General features: G+C 44.5%; 1 protein-coding gene across 1 annotated transcript in view; it reads right to left on the reverse strand.

Annotated features, from left to right (window-relative positions):
* Ccdc38 (coiled-coil domain containing 38) overlaps nucleotides 1-26,176 on the reverse strand; it is a 41,666-nt gene that overhangs the window by 10,323 nt on the left and 5,167 nt on the right. Inside the window, exons 3-11 of the mRNA XM_052165508.1 lie at nucleotides 25,795-25,960; nucleotides 20,520-20,584; nucleotides 11,680-11,843; nucleotides 11,276-11,356; nucleotides 8,373-8,524; nucleotides 6,517-6,609; nucleotides 4,500-4,502; nucleotides 3,845-3,899; nucleotides 2,548-2,620 (exon numbers count right to left, since the gene is read on the reverse strand). Of these exons, the coding sequence (XP_052021468.1) occupies nucleotides 2,548-2,620; nucleotides 3,845-3,899; nucleotides 4,500-4,502; nucleotides 6,517-6,609; nucleotides 8,373-8,524; nucleotides 11,276-11,356; nucleotides 11,680-11,843; nucleotides 20,520-20,584; nucleotides 25,795-25,960 (852 nt within the window). The remainder of the gene's footprint in view (nucleotides 1-2,547; nucleotides 2,621-3,844; nucleotides 3,900-4,499; nucleotides 4,503-6,516; nucleotides 6,610-8,372; nucleotides 8,525-11,275; nucleotides 11,357-11,679; nucleotides 11,844-20,519; nucleotides 20,585-25,794; nucleotides 25,961-26,176) is intronic.

The following is a 26,176-nucleotide window of genomic DNA, read 5'->3' on the forward strand; positions in this document are numbered from 1 at the left end:
TTTCAAAGATGACATATATTATTAATGCATGTGATCATTATTATTTATAGCAGCCACGGATACAGATGCAACCGAAATATTCGTAAATAGGTGAATAAAGGAAATACAGTACACAGGCTCACGATGGACTATTACTCCGTCAAAGAGACATTCTCTTCTTCAGTTCATTCGTGTGGTTCTGCCCATGTGTGTACAGGTGTGTGTGCACATGCCGCACTGTCGGGGCTGTAGGAGAGCCTCAGGTGTGCTTTCTCAGACACTGCTATCTGTTCTTTTTCTTATATCTCTATCTCTTTATTTCTTCTGTCCTTCCTTATTGATTGATTGATTGATGATTGATTGATTGATTGATTGAGACAGAATCTTGGGCAAGCCTGACACTCTCCAAGCAGGGCAGGCTGACTGGCCAGCATCTCCCAGGGACCTATATGCCTCTGTTCCCCAGGTGTTAGGATTATAAGCTTTGCAGCACCATGCCAGACTTTTTTTTTTTTTAATGGGTTCTGGGGATGGAAATCCGGTATTCATACTTGCAAGGTGTCTTAGTTTTATTGCTCTGAAGAGACACCATGATCATGGCAAGTCTTATAAGGCCAACATTTAATTGGGGCTGGCTTACAGTTCCTGAGGTTCAGTCCATTATCCTCATGGAGGGAAACATGGCGGCTTGCAGGCAGACACGGTGCTGGAGAAGGAGCTGAGAGTTCTACATCTTGATCCACAGGCAGCAGCAAGAGACTGAGGCACAGTGGCCAGCTTACTAAAACCTCAAAGCCCACCCATATTAGTACACTTCCTCCAACAAGGCCACACCTCCTAATAGTGCCACTTCTTATGGGCCAAGCATTTGCCCCTATGGGGCCACTCCTGATCAAGCCATCTCGTGAGGCAAGTGCTGTATCTATCTGCTTGATTCCTAGCCCCGTCGGGGTATAATTTAAATGAGGACCATTATGCTAAGTGTATGAGCCCAGTCACCTTGTGGGTGGGACGGGGTGGAGGGGGTGGGGAGGATCAATAGTGCACAAGATACTTATTTAAATATTTAAATACATATTTAAATAGCCAGCCTCTTAGAAACAAAGTAGAAAGATGCTTGCCAGGGACTGGAGGAGTGGCACAGTGCTTCATGTTTGCGAGATGAAGATGGTGTTGAATCTGCTATACAGTGCACACCGTAAATGTGAAGTTGGCCAGCCATGTGTTTGAGCACATGTTTAAAAGCAGGATGACCCGGGAAAGCTATGTCCCGTGTGATAATGAATGGGGTGTGGTGGGGTTGTTCTGTTTCTCTTTAAAATCACTTCCAAGCCTCTGTGATTGCGTTTAGAGGGGAGCCTACAATCCGTTCTGCAGCTGTAATGGGTATTTTACAGGAGGAATATCTGTGGTTCTACTACCCAGGAAAGGGAAAATAAATCCTGGCCTGGCTCAGTGGCTGAAGCACTTCCTGTGCAAGGCTGAGGGTCAGAGTGTGAAGGAAACATGGACAGGCTGGGTGAGGGTGGGCCAGACCCCCAACCCCCCCCCCCCCATCACCCCAGTGGTTAGGAGATAGAGAGAGGAGATTCCCAGGGCACGCTGGCTAGGCAGCCAAAATCAGAGCGCTCCAGACTCAGCAAGGAGGAGCCTGGTTTCTGGAAAGAAAATGGAATGCAATTATGGGATACACCCAGTGTCAACTCTGCCCTCAGCGTGTATAGGCACACGTGTTCACATACATGCAAACCTATACACACACACACCACACACACCACCACCAACAACAACAACATAAGACTAACAATGTTTATAGTCTGGTTGTAGAGTATGTATCTTCTCCAAATACCTTCCTTTTGTTTTATGTTCTGTTTTGTTTTGTTTTTGTTTTTGTTTTTGAGACAGGGGCTCACTAGGTACTGCAGCCTGGCTTAGAACTCACTATATAGCCCAAGCTGACCTTGAGTTTTGTTTTTGCTGTTGCTGTTTTTGATTCGGTTTGGTTTTCTTGAATCAGGATTCTCTTGTAGGCACCCTGGCCTCCCACTTGCTAAATATCTGAAGATGACCTGGGCCCTCAGCCCTCCTGCCTCCGCCTCCCAAGGGCCAGGATTACAGGCTTGCTTTGCATATCTAGCTTCTTGGTCTGAAATCTGTGGTTCTGCTTCATCCTCAAAAGGGCTGACATATTATCTTCTTACACGTTTGGGTTTTTGTTTGTTTGTTTTTGTTTTGGGGGGGTGGTTTCCGAGACAGGGTTTCTCTGTGTAGCCCTGACTGTCTTGGAACTCACTTCTATAGACCAGGCTGGCTTAAACTCAGAAATCTGCCTACCTCTGCCTCCCAAGTACTGGGATTAAAGGTGTGTGCCACACTGCCCGGCACCCTATACATTTGTTTTTTATAGATGGCTTGGTGACAAGTATTGGTAATCGACAGGATTTAAGGACAGCATTAGATCATATTTCCTTCCGGAAAGTGTGTGATGTGTTTGGAATAGGATACTGCAGAAGAAATGAATGAACGCGTGTACCACATATAGCCAGAATCAAGAAACAATCTGGTTACCAGATCAAACTCCACGATCTCGTCCTCTAGAAAGTACTCCAAACTGTCCTCTGAGGCCATGCTTTCGGGCCGACTGTAAGAGAAAAACAGCGAAAGAAAGTCATCTCTGAGCAACTTTCTGTTAACATGTTTGTCTTTGCTCCTATATAGAACCCTATCACCAAGTTCTTTTTTTTTTTTCATTTAATTTTTATTTATGCAACGAGTGTTTTGTCTGCATGTATGTCAATACACCGTGTGCATGTTTGATGTTCGTGGAAGACAGAAGAGGAGATGAGATCCTCTTGAGTAGTGGGCAAACGTGGTGGATGCTGGGAATCGAACCCACATCCTCTGCATGGGCAGCTAATGGTGATCTAACCCCTGAGCCATGCCACCAGCCCCTATTACAGAGTTCACCGTGCATGCAGGCCAAACACCCAGATACATAAAACATTTTTCAAGTCTAACAAATATACTTACAGTGCCTTTATTCATTATAGCCCCACACTAGAAACCAGGGCCATAGTAGTGGGTTCAAGGACACAGCATTCAGACCACAGAGCTCTACAAAAGGACCAACTTCTCACGGTCTAATGTGGATGGATCTCTTGGGAATTATCATTAAAACCCAAAGATTACATACTGCATAATTCTACTTATATTGCATTCTTGAAATGACAAAATCAGAGAAATGAACAGAGTAGGGCCAGGCAGGGAAAGGAGGAATTGGATGACCATTAAGGGTCATGAAGAACCCAGGGGTGACATTTTGCACTCGCTTGGGCTGAGGTTGATATCCCTGACTGAGGCATTGCATTATGGTTTGGCATGGGACGACTGTTACAGGATATGACAGTCTGAGCTTCAGGCTGTCATGCCTGACCCAGACAGTCGCATATCTTCTCAAAGCACCTCTGGGTAGCTAGGATTGATGATGAACAGTTTATAAAAATAATGAATTCGTAATCAAGTTAGGGAAGAAGCAAAAAAGTAAATAAAAAAATGCTTTATGGTCCGACTGCAATAGGTAAATGAGGGGGTGAGTCTGTGGGTGCACGGGCTATAGGAACAGCTAGGAGGGGACCCCAGGGGTCTGGGATCTGGTGGTTCTAGTGACTGGGGGCGGTGGGTCCTTACAAAGAGAGCAGGATTCTGGGGCATCCCGGGAGTGAACACCCTTGGGTTACCACATACTCCACTGTGTGTGACAACGGGCTTGGAGGTGAGGTCTTTATGCTGACCGAAAGCTAAAAAGACTTATTTTCTAAAAACCCATTCATGATTTTCATCAGAATTCAGTAAGTTTGTATCATACGCGATCACAGATGACTTCCTAGAGTCTTGGCCGGAAACAGATTTCCTGTGTCTTCCTGTTCCGATGTCCAGGCGAGGCCCAGGCCATGCGTGGTGGGAGAGGAAATGGAGAACACAATTAGACGTGAGGCCTTGTCGCTCCATGTCAGCTACTATGTGCCTGATCTTTTTCGTTTGTTTGTTTAAAAAAAAAAACAGCAACACAGTTTTATTATCAAAATAGGGATCATATGGAACGCGGGGCCCTGTCATTCCACTGAAATTGGACGCCACGCCTAAGTGTCCGTGGAGAGGGATGTGGTCCCGAGACTCAGGTATGACGGGTAAAGATGATGAGATGCGCTCGAGCCATGGCTCGGATTTTCCCGTATCAGCATCTCTATCACAGGTTCAAAAGAATTAAGGTAGAAAACAAAGGTAATGGCTGCCTCCGTTCTTAACAGTACACGGAGAGCCCTGCTTTCCAGCTGGGGGCCTTTTGTCCTAACTTCTCTGCATCTGTGCGCTCATCAAGATCAGGTCCAACCCTGGCCTGAAACTAACCATTGGACCAATGCTGGCCCTGAGAGTCCTTATCCACCTGCCCAGCTCACACCAGCACCTTTATGGTTCTCCGCCATTTGTTCTAGTCTACTTTGAACCCACACCTTTGCCACCCCCTTCTACCTAGCAGGTTCCTATGCAGTCTTCAAAACCCTGCCTCACTGTGACCTGGCTTACAGAGATTCCTGTAAATGCATCAGATAGAGGTCACGTGCTGGGCCTTTTCCACAGAGCCCTCCCTGCCTGTCCCCATTCTGGTGCTCTCTCTTCATTGTCCTGTGTAACACTGGGGTGCAGAACTGGGGTCCAGTTGTCTTTGTGTACCCCTAGTCGTCAAAGGTGCCTGAAATGCATTGTATGCCTTTGATAAATATGAACTGAGTGAAGGAAAGAGTAAAGGGAGGGGGAGAGAAAGGATGGAGCGACTCGTACAAAACTGTCTTTGCTTTTAAGATGAGTGCATATTACTGAAACCATTTATTTATAAGAGGTGCTATTTAAATCGAGCAATGCTTCATTTCAGAAAACACTACTGACACCTACCTATTCTTCCTTCCATCTCTACCTGCTACCACAGATGTCCCAATGGGCAAAGTAAGATGTGCTGTCTAGGCTCCAACTGATTGACTCTTAAGTGTGAAAAATAGAAAGCATCCACTTTTAATTAGCTGGCTGAACCGCCAGGCAGGAAGCTCATATATTATGGTCAGTTCTGGGAAAACTGATACTTTCTCCCCCAATCCCAAAATATACCTGCTGCTTAGTGGCAAAATGAAAGCGAGGGGTCCCAAGAATCAACCTGTACTGGGAGAATCACAAACTCGAATGACCACTGGGTGGTGCTGGGCACTGGAGGGAAGGCGGCCTGATGGGGACTGGGATCACCTAATGGGGAAGACTGTCCCACAGGGAGTCCTTAAAGCCAGGACTTCAGGTCCTGTGGGAAGACTGTCCCCACGGGAAACATCCTTAAAACCAGGACTTCAGGTCCTGTGGGAAGACTGCCCCACAGGGTGTCCTTAAAGCCAGGACTTCAGGTCCTGTGGAAAAACTGTCCCCACAGGAAACTTCCTTAAAACCAGGACTTCAGGTCCTGTGGGAAGACTGTCCCCACGGGAAACTTCCTTAAAACCAGGACTTCAGGTCCTGTGGGAAGACTGTCCCACAGGGTGTCCTTAAAGCCAGGACTTCAGGTCCTGTGGGAAGACTGTCCCCACGGGAAACTTCCTTAAAACCAGGACTTCAGGTCCTGTAGAAAGACTGTCCCCACGGGAAACATACTTAAAATCAGGACTTCAGGTCCTGTGGGAAGACTGTCCTTAAAGCCAGGACTTCAGGTCCTGTGGAAAAACTGTCCCCACAGGAAACTTCCTTAAAACCAGGATTTCAGGCCCTGTGGGAAGACTGTCCCCACGGGAAACTTCCTTAAAACCAGGACTTCAGGTCCTGTGGGAAGACTGTCCCCATGGGAAACATCCTTAAAACCAGGACTTTAGGTCCTGTGGGAAGACTGTCCCCACAGGAAACTTCCTTACAGCCAGGACTTCAGGCCCTGTAGAAAGACTGTCCCCACAAGAAACTTCCTTACAGCCGGGACTTCAGGTCCTGTGGGAAGACTGTCCCCACAAGAAACTTCCTTACAGCCAGGACTTCAGGTCCTGTGGGAAGACTGTCTGCACAGGAAGCCTTAAAGCCAGGACCTCAGGCCCAATGACTTTTCAAGAGAAGATGGATTCAGATATTTTCATGGCATCTAATGGTTTTTAAGTGTTGATTTCCAACAATGTTAACTAACACTGTAATCCCTGGTCTACCGTGGTGATAGAGAATCCAGTGGCTGACTTTGGTAGAGCGTCCACACTTGCTCTCGTGTCTCAGGCTAGGTAGGGGACTGTCATTTCAGAAGGCAGACTTGAACCAAAGGACAAGGGAGCCCATCTAGGTGGACATTTAGAGCGAGATTCTTGGCCCCTTGGACATCGTAATAATATCACAAAGTAAAAAGAGAGAGAATGCCTAGCTCCCCGGGGTCAGTGGTGATGTGGGCATCACCCCTGGTTTTCCAGCAGAGCAGCCTGAGAAGCACATCTTCCCTTGGGAGGCTCTGGTCAGTGCACTCCCAGGCCTCACCCTGGCTTCCTCGCTTTGAACTGCGATCTTCTGAAAACGACAACCCGTCCGAGTCGATGCTGTTATCTCTTTTACCGGTGTTTATCGAGAATTCTAAACATGGGAAATGAAGAGGAGAGGAAGAGTGAGAGTTTGTGGGAGGGGGAGGAGGGGTGGGGCGGGGATACATTTCTGAGAGCGAGAGCTTTTTGCCTCAGCGTGAAGGCAGAGTTACTGTCAAAGGGTCCGGGGATGGAGACGTGGAGCGGAGACCCTGCAGCCCGCAAAGAAAACTATGCAACGGTGAGGACTGCTCGTGGACACAGGGAGAAGAGATGAGAACAAACTCTTTATGGCCAAGGAGATCTCCATTTCCAACATCAGCCTATCACAGTTCCTGAAACCCTGCTGTAGCAATCGATACTCGTCTTCTGAGAGCCTACGGGTTCCTGAGTATCCTCGTTTAGGTGAGGAGTCTAGGAAAAACTAAATCTGAAACTCTCTTATGAAAATACATCTCAGCTTTACTTCCATTTTCTCTCTTGCTCAACATCGTTTAGTGAGCCTTGACCAAGTGCCACCACCGATGTCCCTGACAACGAGCTCCCCGCAAGACAAGGTCTCCCTGCTCTTTATTTTGCCAGTCTCTGTAGTGTAAATGCTTGGATCAGCTGGGCTCCCTCTAGACTCCCTGCCCTTGTATGGAATCCTGGAAGTGCTTCAGGAAGTAGCTGAGAATCTTGGCTCTCACCTGATTGCTTTGCCGGCTCCTAGGGGGTTAACTCTGTTATGTGTTTGTCGACCAATGTCCACCTATCCAGTGTTTCAGAATTCTCTTCAAGGAGGAAGTGAGCCGGGGCCTAGCTATTCCAGTGTTGCTGGGAATAAAATCTTCTGTTTTGATGGCACCACTTGGATCATATATGAAATGCTTACATAATAGGCTCTATCTCTGCTCTATAACTGACACACTGACACCAGCACAGCACTGTTCTACTTATTGAGACTATCTGATTAAATAGTCAACCATATAATTACATATAAGATTATGACATATTTAAATATAGAATACTTACAGTACTGTTAGTGACCCATCCACCCCCATCACCTTCTTAAGCTAAAAGTGTTTATTTTTCTATGTGGGCCTCAGGATCAGGTACAAAGTTCTCTCCACTCTGATACTCAACTCCTGAAAATCCCTTAGTAACAGGATTTTTATTATAATTTTACCAAATACACTTTAAGAAAATTGTTAACTTTACAGAATCGATTCTTCTGATATGGTCTACAAACATATTCTTCTACTTGTCAGCCCCCAGGTCATACACATTGAAGTTGTTCTTTTCCCAGCTTCAAAGTATTTGTACCATTCCCAACGAATAAATTTAATTTATTAAATTAGTGTATTAGGTTAACAAAGTACAATTGATTTTGTATCCATTGATCATACTTTAGAGGCCTTTAATAATAGTTTCTGAGATGCTACTATATCATCTATAAATAATGTATTTTTATTTGTTGATGTGTTCATTTTTATTGCTTATATCTGAAATTAACCTGGCTTTCCAAATTAATAATATATGATAACGAAGGTAGGAAGTGGACTGGAGAGATGACTCAGTGGTTAAGAGTACTGGCTGTTTGTTCTTCCAGAGGACCCAGGGTTCAATTTCCAGCACCCACATGGTGGCTCACGACTATCTGTGACTCCAGTTCCAGGGGATCCGACACCCTCACACAGATACACATACAGGCAAAACACCAATGCACATGCAATTAAAAAGCATTCTGACTGTTGTCATAGATAGCAAACTTTGAGAAGAACACTCTAGATAACCAGGGGTATTGCTTAACTTGACTTACGACCCATGACTTACTTTCCAAGATTTTTGGAAGAATGTGGTTACTTTTGGATGACTGGGCTCTTTTTTGCGATTGCTGGATTTGCCATGGTTTTGGAGACAACTTCAGCAGGAAAAACCCATATTTCATGTACTCCTTGAGGAGGTACTCTGTTTTTGCTATTTCACTTCAAAAGAAATAAGGATGTAATTACACCGCTGTGAACGCCTTGTCTCCACCATTTGCTCACACAGAGGCACACCTAGTCAAACTCGCAAACACAACCACAAGACTACACACTTCTGAAAGATACGAGCAGAACACACCACACCCAGAGGCTGTCCTTTGAGTAAGCAGACCCAGTGGCGTGCTCACATACCATGGGCTGCTGACAGACTTACTCAGCTAGTTTATTTCTATCAGAAACCTTATATTCCATTAAGCTCTGGGCATATGAAGAATCTAAAAGGTAAGAAGGATGGTAGGTATACGAGGGAAAGAACGGGAGCGACCATGTCACAAAGGACGGACACGTGTGAGCAGTGTGCAGAAAGCCCACATGCCTGCTCACTCAGTCCAGCATTTAAAAATAGGTGTCCTTGGGGCTGGAGAGATGGATCAGAGCCTAAGAATACATACTGCTCCGGCAGAGGACCCGAGTTAAACTCCTACCGCCCAAGTCAAGTAGCTCACAACCACCAGGGAGATCCGATGCCTCTAACCCCAGCAGGCACTTGAACCAGTGTGCATATCCACAGACACACATAATTACATATAAATCTTGAAACCGTAGATGTTCTTATTCCCCTCTTTTGGAGGACCTTAGACAGATGCCTTTGTTTTCACCAACAATACCTAGAGACTTGAGCTGAATGTTTTTTCCCTGGTTTCATGTTGGTTTATCCCAACCATGTTTCAAACAGACCCATTAGCAAGCTGAAAACAGAATAGGAAGGCCCAGGCCTGTCTTCCTCAGTCAGAACCTCGTTAGTAGCCTGACCACTGCTGTACCACCTCAAGTGCTCAGCCTAAATCCCTTAAATTGGAACCCAGTATGAATGGTCTTCAGGGGGTGTCTTAGTCAGGGTTTCTGTTCCTGCACAAACATCATGACCAAGAAGCAAGTTGGGGAGGAAAGGGTTTATTCTGCTTACACTTCCACACTGCTGTTCATCATCAAAGGAAGTCAGGACTGGAACCCAAGCAGGTCAGGAAGCAGGAGCTGATGCAGAGGCCATGGAGGGATGTTTCTTACTGGCTTGCTTCCCCTGGCTTGCTCAGCCTGCTCTCTTTATAGAACCCAAGACTACCAGCCCAGGGATGGCACCACCCACAAGGGGCCCTCCTCCCTTGATCACTAATTGAGAAAATGCCCCACAGCTGGATCTCATGGAGGCATTTCCTCAACTTAAGCTCCTTTCTCTGTGATAACTCCAGCCTGTGTCAAGTTGTCACACAAAACCAACACAAGGGGTCAGTACACAGTTCTTCATGTTCAGTGGTTGGGAGATGGTGGAAGCCCCTCATTCCACCTCCCAGATGTGTCACAGAAACCACGAGGTAAGTCGAATTCAAGGCTTCCTCGGAAAGGTTTCCAGAGAAAGTCATTTCTCCTTTTCAAATACATTCTCGAGCCGTCTTACCACAAAGGGAAGAGGTGCCCCTTCCCTGGCTCTACACAAGCATGCACTCCGTTGTCTCACTGACCCTTCCAGACTGGTGAGGCACATAAGCAATGATCAAGGCTGTGTAGCGGTGTCACCAAGTGGACACTGGGCAGAGAATAGTCATGAATGCAAGCCCCAGGTCCACTGCTCTGCTCATACATGGAAGCAGACAGACAGGAGCAGTGGTTCTCAACGCTTGGGTCGCGACCCCTGTGAGGGCCACATCTCAGATATCCTGGATATCCAATATTTACGTTATGATTCATAATTAGCAAAATTGCAAAAGTGGCAACAAAATAATTTTATGGTTGGGGGGGGTCGCCACAACACGAGGAACTGTATTGAAGGGTCGCAGTGTTAGAAAGGTTGAGAACCGCTGCTCTAGAGAGACATGGTCATGCACACCTGTAGCCTTCCCAGCTAGTTGGGAAACTGAGGCAAGATGCTTAAGCTTCAGAGTGAGTTCAAACCCAGCCCGGGTAATATAGCAAAGCACCATCTATAAATTAAAAGTCAGGGCTGGAGAGATGGCTCAGTGGCTTAGCACACTGGCTGTTCTTCTTGAGGACCTGAGTTTAGTTCCCAGCAACCACATTAGCTCACAACCAACTGTAGTGGAATTGGATTTCTTCCTCTGGTGTGCATGAACACAGAGCATTCGTATACATAAAATAAATATTTTTTTAAAAAAAATCAAAAGTAAAACATGCTGGGGATGTAGCCAAGAATTTCGTTATGGGGGTGGGGGGGAGGGGAGTTCCTATTTTGAAGTATCTTCAGTCTTAGACTTTTAAATAGAGGAAGCTAAGAATCTGTTTGAAACTCATATTTTGGATTATGAAGGTAGTGCCTCATGGAAAGCTGCTCCTTTCCATTTTAGACACGGAAAGTCATTCAACTGAGTCGCTTTGAACACAGAAGGAGCACACAGGTGTGGGAAAGGGGTGATTGATGAGGTCATAATATGAACCCATCCCCGCTCCTGTGATTTTTCTCAGTATAGATCTTAATTTTAACAATGACGTGAGATTCTGCTAAGGGGCTTGAATACAACATCTGCCGATGATGAATGTAAGGCGAGCATCAAATGCATCCCAGTTGAGATCCGTATGTTCTGATATCCAGGCGGACACAGTTGATAGACCGGTTACTGGTTGTAAAGCCTTTCACGGTAAGGCACCAGGATGCTAAAGCTATTCCCACCACACTTTGCTGGGCATAAAAGTCCTAATGGGGTGTGGGAACTGGCAGAGGAATTCAATTCCCCTCACCTCTTTATTGCTTGAACTTCCATGCTTGCTTTCTTGAGCTCGGACGTCATTTGGAGTTTGTTTATTGTTTCTTGTGCTGCCCTAAAAAGGAACAAGGATCAGTTAGTTTGTTTTTCCAAGAAACTAAAACAAGCAAGCAAAGACTTGGGGGGAAAGGTATGACCAGAATAGAGACTCTAACATTCTTTATATATATATATATATATATATATATATATATATATATATATATAATGGAATAGAGTTTATTTAGGGCATGGGAAAGGGAGTTGAGGGAGTAGAGATAGAGAAAGGGGGGAGAGGAGTATAGGTTGGCCATGAATACATGGAGAGAGAGGGGAGCGGAGAATGGGGAGAGAAGGATCAGAGAAGGGAAGAGAGACAGTGGTAAGCGTGACACTGACATTTTGAGAGCATCCACAGATCTCTGGTCATTTTCTCGCAGGAACTCTTCAAAGGACAAGGCGTCATCTTGGAGCTTTTTCTCCGCTTTTTTGAGTTGATTTTCTTTCATGGCTATGAGTCTTTCAAACCTTTTGATTGTGTTTTTCTTGGTCGACACCGCGTACTAGGGAGCATTGAGAACAAGAATGGGTCAAGAACATTCCCTAGTGCGTCACCAGGAGGTTTCAACGGAATCACCATAGAGGGGATTGAGTCCTGCAGCAGGGGGATCTCATGATACAGGGGACACTCAGCAGGGAAGTGACGCCGTCTCCCACTTCTCCCGCTAGCTTTCTTCTAAAATGGTTGCTCCCTACTAAAGAAAGAAAGAAGAAAGAAAGAAAGAAAGAAAGAAAGAAAGAAAGAGAGAGAGAGAGAGAGAGAGAGAGAGAGAGAGAGGGAGGGAGGGAGGGAGGGAGGGAGGGAGGGAGGGAGGAAGGAAGGAAGGAAGGAAGGAAGGAAGGAAGGAAGGAAGGAAGGAAGGAAGGAAGAAATAAAGAGAAAAAAGAAAAGGCCTGTTACCCATGATGCACTCTGGTTTTCTGACTGTAGCTACCAAGCCTCCCATCTTCTCCTCTGATAGAAATCAGTTTCAACTCTGGGTGCAGTAGTGGATTTCTCCAGGTTGGCCTGAGGGTGTGGGTTATTTAACCAAACCCAGAGATCTGTTTAGATCCTCAAATGTGACTTTGACAAGTACCTATTTTTTTTTTTAGGGCAGAATATGAGATCTGAGAGCACATGCGTTTGTTTCTCTGCCTCATCACCTCCCGTGTGTGCAGGTATATAGGGTAGCTTCTACGGGAGCAGTTTTCGGCATGACTTCCTCGAAAGGCCCCCAACTAGACACCCCATGCTAGAAAATAAAAGCCCAGTGCCAAGAATACACGGCTCTTTTTGAGTTGTTGATGAGTGGAGTTCCATTGACCTCCAAACATTATTGGCTATTGACATCGCTGTTGGCCACCCTCCAAAACTCAACACTCAGACCTTGGGTTGGCTTGTTTTTTTTTTTTTTTTATCAATTTGGAACAAGCTAGAGTCATCGAGAGGTGGGAGTCTCAACTGGAAAAAATGCCTCCATAACATTGGCTTATCGGCAAGCCTGTAAGGCACTTTCTTGATTAATTGATGTGGGCGGGGCCATCTGACTGTAGGCGGGGCCATCTAACTGTGGGTGGTTCCATCTGACTGTGGGCGGAGCCATCTGACTATGGGTGGGTCCAGCTGACTGTGGGTGGGTCCAGCTGATTGTGGGTGGGTCCAGCTGACTGTGGGTGGTGCCAGCTGACTATGGGTGGGTCCAGCTGATTGTGGGTGGTGCCAGCCGACTGTGGGTGGTGCTACCCCTGGAGTAAGTGGTCATGGATGATATTAAAAAACATGCTGAGCAAACCAAGGGGAGCAAGCCAGGAAGCAGCCCCTCTACATGACTTCTGCTTCAGTTCTTGTCTCCAGGTTCCAGCCTTACTTCAGTTTCCAACCTAATTTCCCTCCGTGCACAGTGACAGACCAATAGCTCGAAGCGTGAGATGAAATATGCCCCTCTCCTTTCTTTTGGTCATGGAATTTTACCACAGCACTAGAAGCCTAACTGAGACAATGTATTGCTGAAGACACCACATATTGAATCATAGATCATGGAGAAATTAAGGTGACGCCGACCCAGAAGCTTCGCCCCCACCGAATAGCTTTCACAGCGCTGCCAAGCGCTGTTCATACTACGGGCAGAGAGGTAGTCGTCACTTTCATCCAACTGGGAACTCTGTGAGCTACAATAATGACCGGCCTGGCAAGATATGCTCAATGGTGCAATAAAGACAACCACATACTGATCCACAGGGTAGAACCTAGCGCTGTATTAGGGTCAACAATTTGTGGCTAGGTGGGCCCTGGACCCTAGTGGAGAACCTATGGCTAGTATTCTACTAAGTGGGCATAGCATTAGAACCACTCTTGTCTTAAGATTACTATTGCTGTGATGAAGCATCATGACCCAAAGCAACCTGGGGAGGAAAGGGTTTATTCCACTCACAGTTCCATCAACAGTTCATCATCAAAAGCAGAGAAGGCAGAAACGTAAGTAAGGCAGGAACCTGGACTCAGAAACTTGTGCAGATTCCACGGGGGAAGGCTGCTTAGAGACTTACTCAGCCTGCTTTCTTTAAAACCCAGGACCGCCAGCTCCACAGTAGTCCCGCCCACCACAGGCCAGGCCCTCCCACATCAATCGCTAATAAAGAAACCATTCCCACAGACTTGCCTACAGCTAGACCTGATGCAAGCTTTTTTTCTCTCTGATGACTCTAGTACCTCTCCTAGGCAGTAGAGCTGGCCCTGGTGGTGGGGGCACTGGTGAGTTGGCTGGGGGGGCGGGTGAAGGAAAGGGAGAGGGAGGAGGGGAGGAAGAGCTGGCCCTGACCCTTGTGGGCTGCAGGCTGCAGCATTTGGTGAGGTATCCAGGGCAGTGCTGGAGAGGAAGCCATAATGGTGAGGGCGCAGGAGAGCTGGCAGACTGACCAACACAGCTACCGCCCATTCCCGGGGCTTTGTGTTGGCCCAACCCAACATCTACTTCATCTATGAAGTGCTGGAGAGAAAGTGAAAGGGGCTGGTCCTACAGAATCAAAGCTGCAGGATCTCCACGACACAGGGCAACAATAGGGTAACTGAGAGGAGTTCCAGTATTGATGCTGTAGCAGAAGCCAGAGGTCTCAAACCAGACCGATGACTCGCTGCAATAAACATTTGCAAGTAACCATGTATGAACACAAGGGTATACTGCGGGACACGCTGCAGTCTCCACGATAAGATTTTCATCTTACAAAAAAAAAAAAAAAAAAAAAAAAAAAAAAAAAGGCCGGGCAGTGGTGGCGCACGCCTGTAATCCCAGCACTCTGGGAGGCAGAGGCAGGCGGATTTCTGAGTTCGAGGCCAGCCTGGTCTACATACAGAGTGAGTTCCAGGACAGCCAGGGCTACACAGAGAAATCCTGTCTCAAAAAAACAAAACCAAAACAAACAAAAACAAACAAACAAACAAAAAGATTTTCATCTTGTTTTGTGATATTTATATTTTTGTTTCCTTGGTGGGGGGAGGGGGGGAGGTTGCAAGGGCAGAGGGTGGATTCTGAGGGATGAGGAGGAGAGGAGCGGGATTGGCGTGCATGATGTTAAATTCACAAAGAATAAATAAAAAGTTTTTAAAAATGTATTTAAATATACAATACATTGCTAGTAAAGAAAAGACAGTGGCTGGGTAAGAGCAGGTAAGTGGTTGATCTGGAATGAGTTGGCTTGTGTGTGAAATTATGAAAGGATAAAAATAATACTATTAAAAAGAGACGGATGCTCTTCCTGAATCGGTTGAGATGATTACACGGCTTTTCGTTTCTAATCTGTTGGTGTGCGTTGTGCTTCCCCGGTTTCAAACGCTAAGCTGCTTTCGCATGTGTAGAATAAGCCCCAGTTAGCCGAAATGGGTTGTCCTTTTCGTGTATTATCATATTTGATTTGTTGAAATTTATTTGATTTGTTAAAAATTGTTTGGAATGCTTGCTTCTCACTCTCTTCTTTAAAGATTTATTTTAGTTAGCTTGTTAGTTAGTGCAGTGCGTGTCCCAGCTATCATCAATTGGGCAGGGACACAAGGTCAGAGGATAACTTTTTTGTTGTTGTTGTTTTGTTTTGCTTTATTTTTTGTTTTTTTGAGACAGGGTTTCTCTGTGTAGCCCTGGCTGTCCTGGAACTCACTCAGTAGACCAGGCTGGCCTTGAACTCAGAAATCTGCCTGCCTCTGCCTCCCAAGTGCTGGGATTAAAGGCGTGTGCCACCACCGCCCAGCATCAGAGGATAACTTATAGTCTGTTCTCTCCTTCCACCATGTTGGTCTCAGATATTGAACTCGTATATAAGGCCTGGAGCCGTGTGGCTCTACCCACGAAGTCATCTCGTAGGGTCTGTGCTTTCTTTCCTTCTAAAACCTGTATGTTACTCAGAGATCAGGACAACATTCTTGGTGTTAACGGGTTATGTAAGATTAGAATGGTTTTCTCTTCACATGTCTGCTACAAGTAACAAGTGGATGTGGATTTTTTTCCACTGTATAAAGCTCAGTTTATACAGTGATATAAAGCTATTATGTGCTTTCTTCTAGGATCAGCTTCAATAGTTTGTAACTTTCCAGAAATTCCTTCTATCTGTGTCAAATTATTGGCATAAAAAATGGTTCATGGTATTAAACTCACAATACATTTACATTTTAGGTGAGAATTTCACATCCCACACATAAAACACAAATAAAACTTTTAAAAAGAAAGGGGTGGGGGAGCAGAGAAACAAAAGGGGTGAAGGAAACAAGGCAGGGTACTATGAGACCAAGTAGGTTTAAAAAAAAAATTAAGTTACTCAAGTTGCAAAATTTGAGGGACTCATCCCACATCTGCCCTTACACGGACACCACGGGCAAATTTGATGACCACCCCAAACAGCTGCAGGTTTCTGCAGGTCTCACAAAACTCCTGGGTACAGATTATCCCAAGGAAAAGAAACATTAAAGTCAGCCAGAAGAGCCCCAGGAGGCAGGGTTTAGAGCAGTGGTTCTCAACCTTCCTAATGTTCAACCCTGTAATCCAGTTCCTCACGCTGTAGTGACCCTGCCCCAACCATAAAAAAAAAATTTGTTGCTACTTCATAACTGCAATTTTGCTACTGCTATGAATCGTGATATAAACACCCTGACATACAGGCCCTCTGATAGGCCACCCCCACAGGGGTCGAGACCCACAGGTTGAGAGCCACTAGTCCTGCTTATCTGCTCTCCAGATGCAAAGTTTCTGGGACTCCCTCCCCATGGAGTCAGCCCATGGTTCCATTCCTGCATCTGTAACAGTAAACACACAGTGTAGACAACCATGGGATCAACTGAGGTTCACTGGCCAGAATTACCAATGAAGCTTCATTTTGTAGACACGATTAGTTGACACCTCTTCAGTCCCTGAAGCTCTCAGTATGACCCCCGTACCCCCCAAACTGCCACACTAGTGATTTTTCTGACATGGCCATACTGAGACTGGCAGGCACGGTCAGCCTCACCTTGAAGACATCCTTATGAACTGAGACATAGGTCGCCTTCTAGAAGGCAAGGCCAGAGCCAGGCACTGTTTTGGGCAAGGTCAATTTTTCTGGTTTTTAGTGATAAATTGACTTAATTATATCATTTGGGACATGATATCAACCTGCTTGGGGGGGACTGGAAAAATACCAGAGGGGAGAATGACATTTCCTTCAAATGCATTCAAATCCCACAGAATCTGCCAAGAACTACCTTCTCCTAGCCAAGACATTAGTTACATCAGCAAGGTTCCGCAGTAAAGGCCAAAATCACACCCAGGATCTAATAATATTAGCAGGCAAAGGCACGAGGATCTATTTACAACTGTATGGTGGGGTTGATCTGAGTTCTTTCTTGTTGGATGGAGCTGACCTCGAGGGCAAACATTAACTTTGGCCTGTATTCCAAAATGTGTGCTATAAGATGAGGAAAGAGCGAATACATTTTCATTGACTTGCTGGCATTCGAGAACCCAACAGAAACAGACTGTCTTTAAGTGATTAGGACTTGACAACAGAGGTATAAACAGCAGCCAATTGATTCTCTTGGCAACTGCTCTCCCAGGGTTGCACGCACAGTGTCTCTACTCTATCCATAGTAGATTAATATGCACACAAGGATAAGTAACATATTGTCATATGGCCTGAAGACAAGACAAATCTTCTATTATCTTATGAGATGTGTTAAGATCTCCCCTGGTTGGCTGTACTGTGTGTTCATCGTGACACAGGAATGGTGTCACAGTCTGACTCCATGGAAAGGGAGCCCTAGAAGCTCTGCTCTGGAGTGCTTCTAAACTCCGCCTCGTAGATGCTTTGGGCTGATTTTAGTGTTTCCTTTCCTTGTCTCTTTGGTCTGAGTGGTTATAGAGGGAGTGGGAAGATTCTAGAATGTTCTGACTCCCACCACAGTCAACCAGAATATTAGCAAAAATCTAAATTAAGTTAGGCTTATCAAGGGCTATTGAGGCTATTGCAGACATGCTTGGGAAAAATAGGGATCTTTGGGCCCAATGGATGTCATCCTCTATAAAAACCAAACCACTTCCCAGACTACTGGTATAGATTATGTGAATGTAAGTTCTCCAAAGGGAGGGAATTTTGTACTGACTTGGCACATAATAACTACTCAATAAGGGGAATAGCTAGGAGCACACAGGACACACAGTCAGTGGAGCTGTCTTCTGGTGGCCATTTGCACCAGGGAGGCAGGCAGCTCCACAGCCTTCTGTGCATAAACCCTGCCAGAAGACCATTGGTCTCCCAGGAGTATGGACACAGGCTTACAGGCTCACCGGAGGGACAAGCTCCAGCCAGAGACAGCAAGACAAACTAACACCAGAGATAACCAGATGGTGAAAGGCAAGCACAAGAACCATACCAACAGAAACCAAGTCTAGTTGGCAACATCAGAATCCAGTTCTCCCACCACAGAGATACCCCAACACACTGAAAAAGCAAGAGTTGGATTTAAAATTGTATCTCATGATGCTGATAGAGGACTTCAAGAAGGACATAAATAACTCTCTTAAATAAATACAGGAGAACATGGGTCAACAGGTAAAAACCCTTAAAGAGGAAACACAAAAATCCCCTAAAGAAATACAAGAGAACATGGGTCAACAGGTAGAAGCCCTTAAAAATGAAACACAAAAATCCCTTAAAGAATTACAGTAAAGCACAACCACGTGAAGGAACTGAACAAAACCATCCAGGATCTAAAAAATGGAAGTAGAAACAATGAAGAAATCACAAAGGGAGACAAGTCTAGAGATAGAAAACCTTGGAAAGAATCAGGAGTCATAAATGCAAGCATCAACAACAGAATACAAGAATAAACTTAATGAAGCCAGGCAGTGGTGGTGCAAGCCTGTAATCCCAGCACTTGGGAGGCAGAGGCAGGCGGATTTCTGAGTTCGAGGCCAGCCTGGTCTACAGAGCGAGTTCCAGGACAGCCAGGGCTACACAGAGAAACCCTTTATGGGGGGGGGGGGGGGGTGGAGAAGAGAGTAAAGATTTTCAACTTAAAGGGCCAGTAAATATCTTCAACAAAATTATACAAGAAAACTTACCTAACCTAAAGAAAAAAGATGCCCATGAACATACAAGAAGCCTACAGAACTCCAAACAGACTGGACCAGACCAGAAAGTCCTCCCATCACATAATAATCAAAACGCCAGATGCACTAAACAAAGAATATTAAAAGCAGTAAGGAAAAAATGTGAAGTAACTTATAAAGGCAGACTTATCATAATTACACCAGACTTCTCACCAGAGGCCATGACAACTAGAAGATCCTAGGCAGATCTCATACATACCCTAAGAGAACACAAATGCCAGACCAGACTAATACACCCAGCAAAACTCCCAGTCACTGTAGATGGAGAAACCAAGATATTCCATGATAAAACCAAATGTATACAATATCTTTCCACAAATCCAGCTCGACGAAGGATAATAGATAGAAAACACCAACATGAGGAGGGAAACTACATCCTAGAAAAAGCAAGAAAGTAATCTTCTTCCAACAAACCCAAAAGAAGAAAGCCACACAAACATAAAAATTAACACCAAAAATAACAGGAAGCAACAATCACTATTGCTTAATATCTCTTAACATCAATGGACTCAATTCCCCAATAAAAAGGCACAGACTAATAGAAGTATTTTTCATGTAAATCTTCAATTTTATCAGAAAATGTTTGTAATTCCTCTTCCAATTAATTTGATGTTTTTATGCCTACCATTTTATCTGTATAATTTTTCATGAAATAGTCTATTTTAACGTGTTTTTCTATATATTTCTTGAATTTTATCAGAAATATTTTCCATGTAGATCTTTAATTTTATCAGAAAATGTTTTTAATTCCACTATCAACTTAGAAATATTTTATGCCTACCATTTTATCTGTATAATTTTCCATGAAATAGTCAATTTTAACGTTTTTCTACATATTTCTTTAATTTTATCAGAGATATTTTCCATGTAAATCTTCAATTTTATCAGAAATTCCACTTTCAATCAACTTAGAAATATTTTTATGCCTACCGTTTTATCTGAATAATTTTCCATGATAATCTTCATTTTTAACATGTTTTTCTATACATTCCTTTAATGTTATCAGAAATATTTTCATATAATTCTTCAATCTCATCAGAAAATGTTTATAATTCTATTTTCAATCAACTTAGAAATACTTTTATGCTTACCATTTTATCTGTGCAATTTTCCATGATAATTTTCAATTTTAACATGTTATTCTACATTTTTCTACAATTTTATCAGAAATATTTTCCACGTAAATCTTCCATTCCTTCATAAAATGTTTCTACTTCCTTTTTCAATTAATTTAGCAATGTTCTTATGTCTACCATTTTACTCTTTAATTTTCCATGAATATCGTCAATTTTAACATGTTTTTCTTTGTATTTTTTCAATTTTGTCAGATATATTTTCCATGAAAATCGTCAATTTTATCATAAAATGTTTTTACTTCCTTTTTCAATACAAAAGGAAAAAAATAAGTACTCAATAAATATTGTTCAAGTGAATACACAGGAATGAGACACTCTGTTCAGGCAATAGACTTGGGGGCTTTAGTGGAAAAATCTAACGCCGAGGCAAGTACCTGGCAAAACTATGCAAGAATTCTTTTGGCTAATAGGAGAAATAAATTGCTTTTAATACCTCAAGTAGAAATCTGTCTCTTTGGTCATTAATAAACTCATGGACGGTCCTCTTTCTGTCCGCACCTGAAGAAAACATTGAAACAGACGTACGTTTAGTTTGCTAGCTTTCAAAGAGTAAGCGATATCACGTACACTGTGGATCCAGACTTAGCAAAAGAGCTGTGCCCTCCAGTAAAGTAACTAGTTTGGAAAGGAGTAAACCAGTTTTACCCTGCAGGAAACTGACTGGGGATTCCAAGAAACATTTACATTTTCTTCATTTTGAAAAACCGCTCTTCATTCTGCGTGAAACCGACAGAGTGCGGTATAGAGTACAGTCTCTCGCTACCCACGTAAATGGAAATACTACTTCCCAAACAAGCAGAGGGCCTGTGCTGCGCCGGGAGGCTCATGTCTCCCCGTAGATGCACGGGGTTTCTGCCTCAGACCAGCTGGGAGAGAGACCCTCGCTCTCTCCGTGCCTCAGTTTCCCCATCTGTGTGAAGACTGTTCTCTCACCCATAGCTCATGGCTGTCCACACGCTGGTCATAGGACAGATGTGGAGCTATGTGACTGCCAAGAAACTTCAAGAGCCCTTAGCTGTAACCCCTGTGATGTTCTGGACAGGGATTGCTCCTTTAGCAGAGGCCCAGAGCGGAAGGCAACAAACCTGATTTAAACCCCTGGGATCGGAAGCCACTGCCATCACAATGTGGCTTATTATGAAAGCATAAGGTAGCCTACTTAGGAACATCCCTCTGTTTCACAATGGTGCCGGGAGAAGGAAATGAGGCCGTAGAACATAAAACACACAGTAGTTTCTCAATCACTGCTAGCTGCTACAAGCAAAGACGCTTGGGATGAGTCATTTCATTTTACCACCAATCATGAAAGCCACAGTAATTGTTATAATCATTAACAAAATGTTCATTGCGAGGGAACCTCGGGGTCAGGCAGGCTTTGACTTGAATTCTGCATTTGCTTAGAGATGTGAGATGACTCCATCTCGGAACCATTTTCTTCTGCGAAGAGGAGGTAAAGACATCTAACCGCATTGTATTACAGATCAAATATAACACACCCGAGTGATTATCGCTTAGAAACAGCTATATTTTTAATACTTTAAACACTGCACAAACTGGAAACCACTAACATTCATGACAGTGCATCCTGAAGTTTATGACAGTGCATCCCGAACATGTTGATGTACTTTAGATCTTGCCTGTTGATACCTCTCCTTAACTTTCCCCCAACTAGAATATTCTGAAAAAGCAATAAAACATCTTGGACTAGCTGACCTCTGAGCATTAATGTGTAACTTTATCAGAAAGTTTAAACAATAACGTTGGCACCATCCTCACCCCCAACAAACCAACAATTCCTTAACACCATCTTCTGTCCGGCCTGAGTTTGTCTTCCCAAACGCCTCCATCCCATCATGCACTGGTGTTTTGAAGCACAGTGAGATATATCTGGGCTGATAGAGCCGGCAACACAGCGTATTCAGAGTTCTTAATGTGTTTATATTTGTTTCTGTTTCTTTAATTTTGTTTTTGTTTTTCCAGGCAGGGTTTTTCTGCATAGCCCTGGCTGTCCTGGGCTCTGTAAACCAAACTGACCTCAAACTCAAGGATCTTCCTGCCTCTGCCTCCTGAGTGCTGGGATTAAAGGTGTGGGCGGTGCTAGCACTGTTGCCCCGCCCCCTTTTTTGATAGACTCTCCTGTAACCGCTGCTGACCTCAAAGCTGTTCTAGAGCAGAGGATGCCCTTGAGCTCTGATTCTCCTGCCTCTGCTTCCTAAGTTCTGGCACTGCAGGAGTGACCCTCCATATCTGATTTAGAGGTGTGTCCTCTAAAAGCAAAGCCAAAATCTCACTGTCGCCGTGTAGGGAATGAGTAGGTCTAAGAAACCAATCTGCCGCTGGCGTTTAGGTATCTATAAATTTCCTTTGATGGTGACTTAGCCATTCACCACTAGTAAAAAACAAAAATACAAGAACCGAGACTCCCCAAGTGGGACCACTGGCTTATTTTACACACACACACACACACACACATACACACACACACACACGTATGTGTGTGTATGTGTGTGTGTGTTATATATCTATTAGTATATGTAATATATCATGTAATTTATATAAATATATTATAAAATATATAAATATAAATATATAAAATGTATTTAAAAATTAGACTGTAAGATTGAGGAAAAGAGATTTACTCAGATCAGTTCCTGATTTGAGTTGCAATCAGAGGGAGATTCCTTTAAGTGAAAATTCCATATCGCGTGTCTGTGCAACCTGCCACATTGTTGACAGAGCTTCAGATAACGCATAAAAGTTGTACTCTTTTCCTCTGGAGGAGCCTGTGCCATGGTGTTCAGTCTTAAGAGGCCGGAACTATCTCACTCCTCAGCAATGACGTAGAGGAGGGCTGTCACCTGCAGAGGTGTGATTTCTAGTTATCCAAGGGCTGCCGGGGTGGCAAGGGTTGTCATCTCTTTTTCAAGGAACTGTAGACATGCCACTTGTGGCTTTACATGTTCTCGCTGGCCCAGAACTCAACGTGGAGGCATAAGATGGAACCCAGGGGTCTCCTAGAGCAGGTGCTGTAGCTGGACCCAAGTCTTGCCTGCCGTTTGCTGCTGTTCAGTCACGTATACAGCTAGAAGACGGTCTAAAGCCATTAATGCTGTTTGCTTCTTCCTTTTAAAGATGTTTTCGGGGTCTGGAAAGTTGGTTCAGCGATTAAGAGCACTTGTTCCTTTTTCAGGCGATCCGCGTTCAATTCCCAATACCCACCTGGCAGCTCAAAACTCTTAACCTCAGTTCCCAGGGGATCTCACACATGTACACACTTGGGGGCAAAACACTCATATGCACAAAACAATAAAACAAATAAGCCCAAGGGTTTTTAGAAAGATTCATTTTTTTTATGTATGACATGGTTTTCCCCTGCGTGTATGTCTGAGTACCACATATGAGCCTTGTTCCAGAAGGAGACAGAAGAGGGAGCCTGATCCTTTAGGAGTTACAGGTGGTTGTGAGCCTCCACGTGGGTGCATGGAACAGACGCGGAAGGTTCTGGAAGAGCAGTCATTGCCGTTGCTTGCTGAGCTATATAGTCAGCCCGTCTTTTTCTTAAGATTGATTCATTTATTTTTATGCTTTTGAATATTTGTACATGCACTACCTGTGTGCCTGGTGCCAGAGGCAGCCAGCAGAAGGCACTACCTCCCTTCAGACTGGAGTTACAACTGGCGGTGAGTCACTGTGAGGACGCTGGGAACCAAACCCCAGTCCTCTGCAAGAGTAGCAAAGGGCTCTTGACTAAGCCATGTCTCCAGCTTGCTTTCTCTTTGGGAGCTGGTGAACTCAAAGTCCCTTTTCTCAGGAGCCATTCTGGCCTTAGTTAGCTGCAAAGCACTTTCATGTGCAGGTGCGCCTTGACCTGTGATGCCCAGGAAATGCTTATGACATTTCTGATGACCAGGTCACTAAACCAGGCACGTTTTTTTTTTTGCATTGGTAGACAAACTTATTCACCCCATCAGCTTCCTGATGCTGTATGTCTGAGTCCGATTTTGAACCATCGAAGCTCCTCCAACCCTGGGAAGTGTCTATACTTCCATACATCAAAGAGTCCAGCTAGCTAGGGCTACCACTGTCATATAACTCGGCTTTGACAGCGTCGCCACTTTTATTTGGCATTGACTTCCTTCCTTCTCAAAGGCAGGAGAAGAAGTAAGGATCTTCTTGGGAACGTGTCTTCTTAAGCTACCTCCTTACTCTTCTCAATCCTATGGCAAAGATCTTAGCTGCCATATTGTAGCAGGCCCCAGGACTCAACATGAACGACACCATGTTAGAGCTATCGCTTTGACCTTAAAAACAAGCACACAGGCCCCAAACCCTACCAAAATGGGGAAAAAAAGACCTAGTCCATAGTTCTAGAAAAGCCCACAAACAAAAAGTCCTTAAATATACTAACTCTAACCCTTCTTCTTCTTCTTCTTCTTCTTCTTCTTCTTCTTCTTCTTCTTCTTCTTCTTCCTCTTCTTCTTCTTCTTTCTCCTCCTCCTCCTCCTCCTCCCCCCCCCTCCTCCTCCTCCTCCTCCTCCTTCTTCTTCTTCTTCATTTTTCGGGCTTCTGTAGTTTTGCATCTTGCTAACTGAAGTATACCAATCAAGATTGTGTGTGTGTGTGTGTGTGTGTGTTGTTTTGTTTTTTACATAAAAAACAAATGGCTGTGAGACTTGGGGGGCCGCATGATTTGGGTAAGTTTTGCATGTAGCCATTGTCCAGCAATAAAGACTTTCCTTTTGACTTTAAGAACGTCTGTGTTGGCCTGGCAGTGGTGACACATGCCTTAAATCTCAACAGAGGCAGAGGCAGGTAGATCTCTGAATTCCAGGCTATCCTGGTCTGTAACAATTGTAGACAGGGATACACAGAAAAACAAAATAAACAATCAAACAAGTAGTTCATGGGGCTGGAGAGATGGCTCAGTGGTTAAGAGCTCTGATTGCTCTTCTAGAGGTCCTGAGTTCAAATCCCAGCAACCACATGGTGGCTCACAACCATCTGTAATGTGTATACATTAAATAAATAAATAAACCTTCAAAAAAACCAAAACCAAAACCCAAGTAGTTCGTGTTGTGGTCTCTGGTAGACTTATCTCCCACAACAGTAGAGCAGCATTGATTTTGTCTCTCTCAGCACCAGAAAAATCTCCCAAACCTACAGTGAATAGCAAATATCCAAAACAACATCTTATGACTAAGAAGAGGGAGGCAACTCCTATAAATTCTAACACTGAATTGGGCCCAGCTTATAGTTTCAGAGGTTCAGTCCATTATCATTAAGGCAGGAAGCGTGGCAGCGCGCAGGCAGATATGGTGCTGGAGGAGCAGAGAGTTCTATGCCTTGATTAGCAGGAAGCCAGGAGGAGGCTGGATTTGTTTCACAGTGGGCATAGTTTAAACATTTAAGAGGACAAAGCTCACCCCCACAGTGACAAACTTCCTCTAATAAGACCGCACCTTCTCTAGTAAGGCCACACCTCCTCTAGCAAGGCCCCACCTCCTCCAGTAAGGCCCCACCTCCTCCAGTAAGGCCACACCTCCTCTAGTAAGGCCACACCTCCTCTAGTAAGGCCACACCTCCTCTAGTGAGGCCACACCTCCTCTAGTGAGGCCACACCTCCTAATAGTAACACTACCTACCTATGAACCAAGCATTCCAACACCCGAGTCTATAGAGGCTAAATCTTTTCAAACCATCACCCTTACCTTCTGTCAGTCTGAGAATAAGAGTGGGGTCTAGCCCCAGACGTTCATAGGAGCTGCCACCTGCGTCAGCGAAAAAAGCTAGCTGGCCAAGGTGTGAACGACTCTTCATTCGGGATGAAAACGTAGTCTTTTGGTAGATTTTCATGTTGTGGTTCTTCATTCTTTCCTGCCCATGGTGCAAAAGCGTAAAAAGAATTTCAATGCACCAAAATTAGATCGTTATAACGATGCTCACTTGTAAATAGCAAAGACCTTTGGCCTTAAGCAGCTCCGAGCTCACCCGGGAAGAAATGTGCCCAGCATCCTTTTCTTTCTTCTTTGGAGACAAGGATTATGTTTCAAAGGTGGGCCTTATATCAACTGTCTCAGAGATGGAGACGGG

The sequence above is a fragment of the Apodemus sylvaticus genome, chromosome 20, assembly GCF_947179515.1.
Source record: "Apodemus sylvaticus chromosome 20, mApoSyl1.1, whole genome shotgun sequence".
In the NCBI taxonomy this organism is placed as follows: Eukaryota; Metazoa; Chordata; class Mammalia; order Rodentia; family Muridae; genus Apodemus; species Apodemus sylvaticus.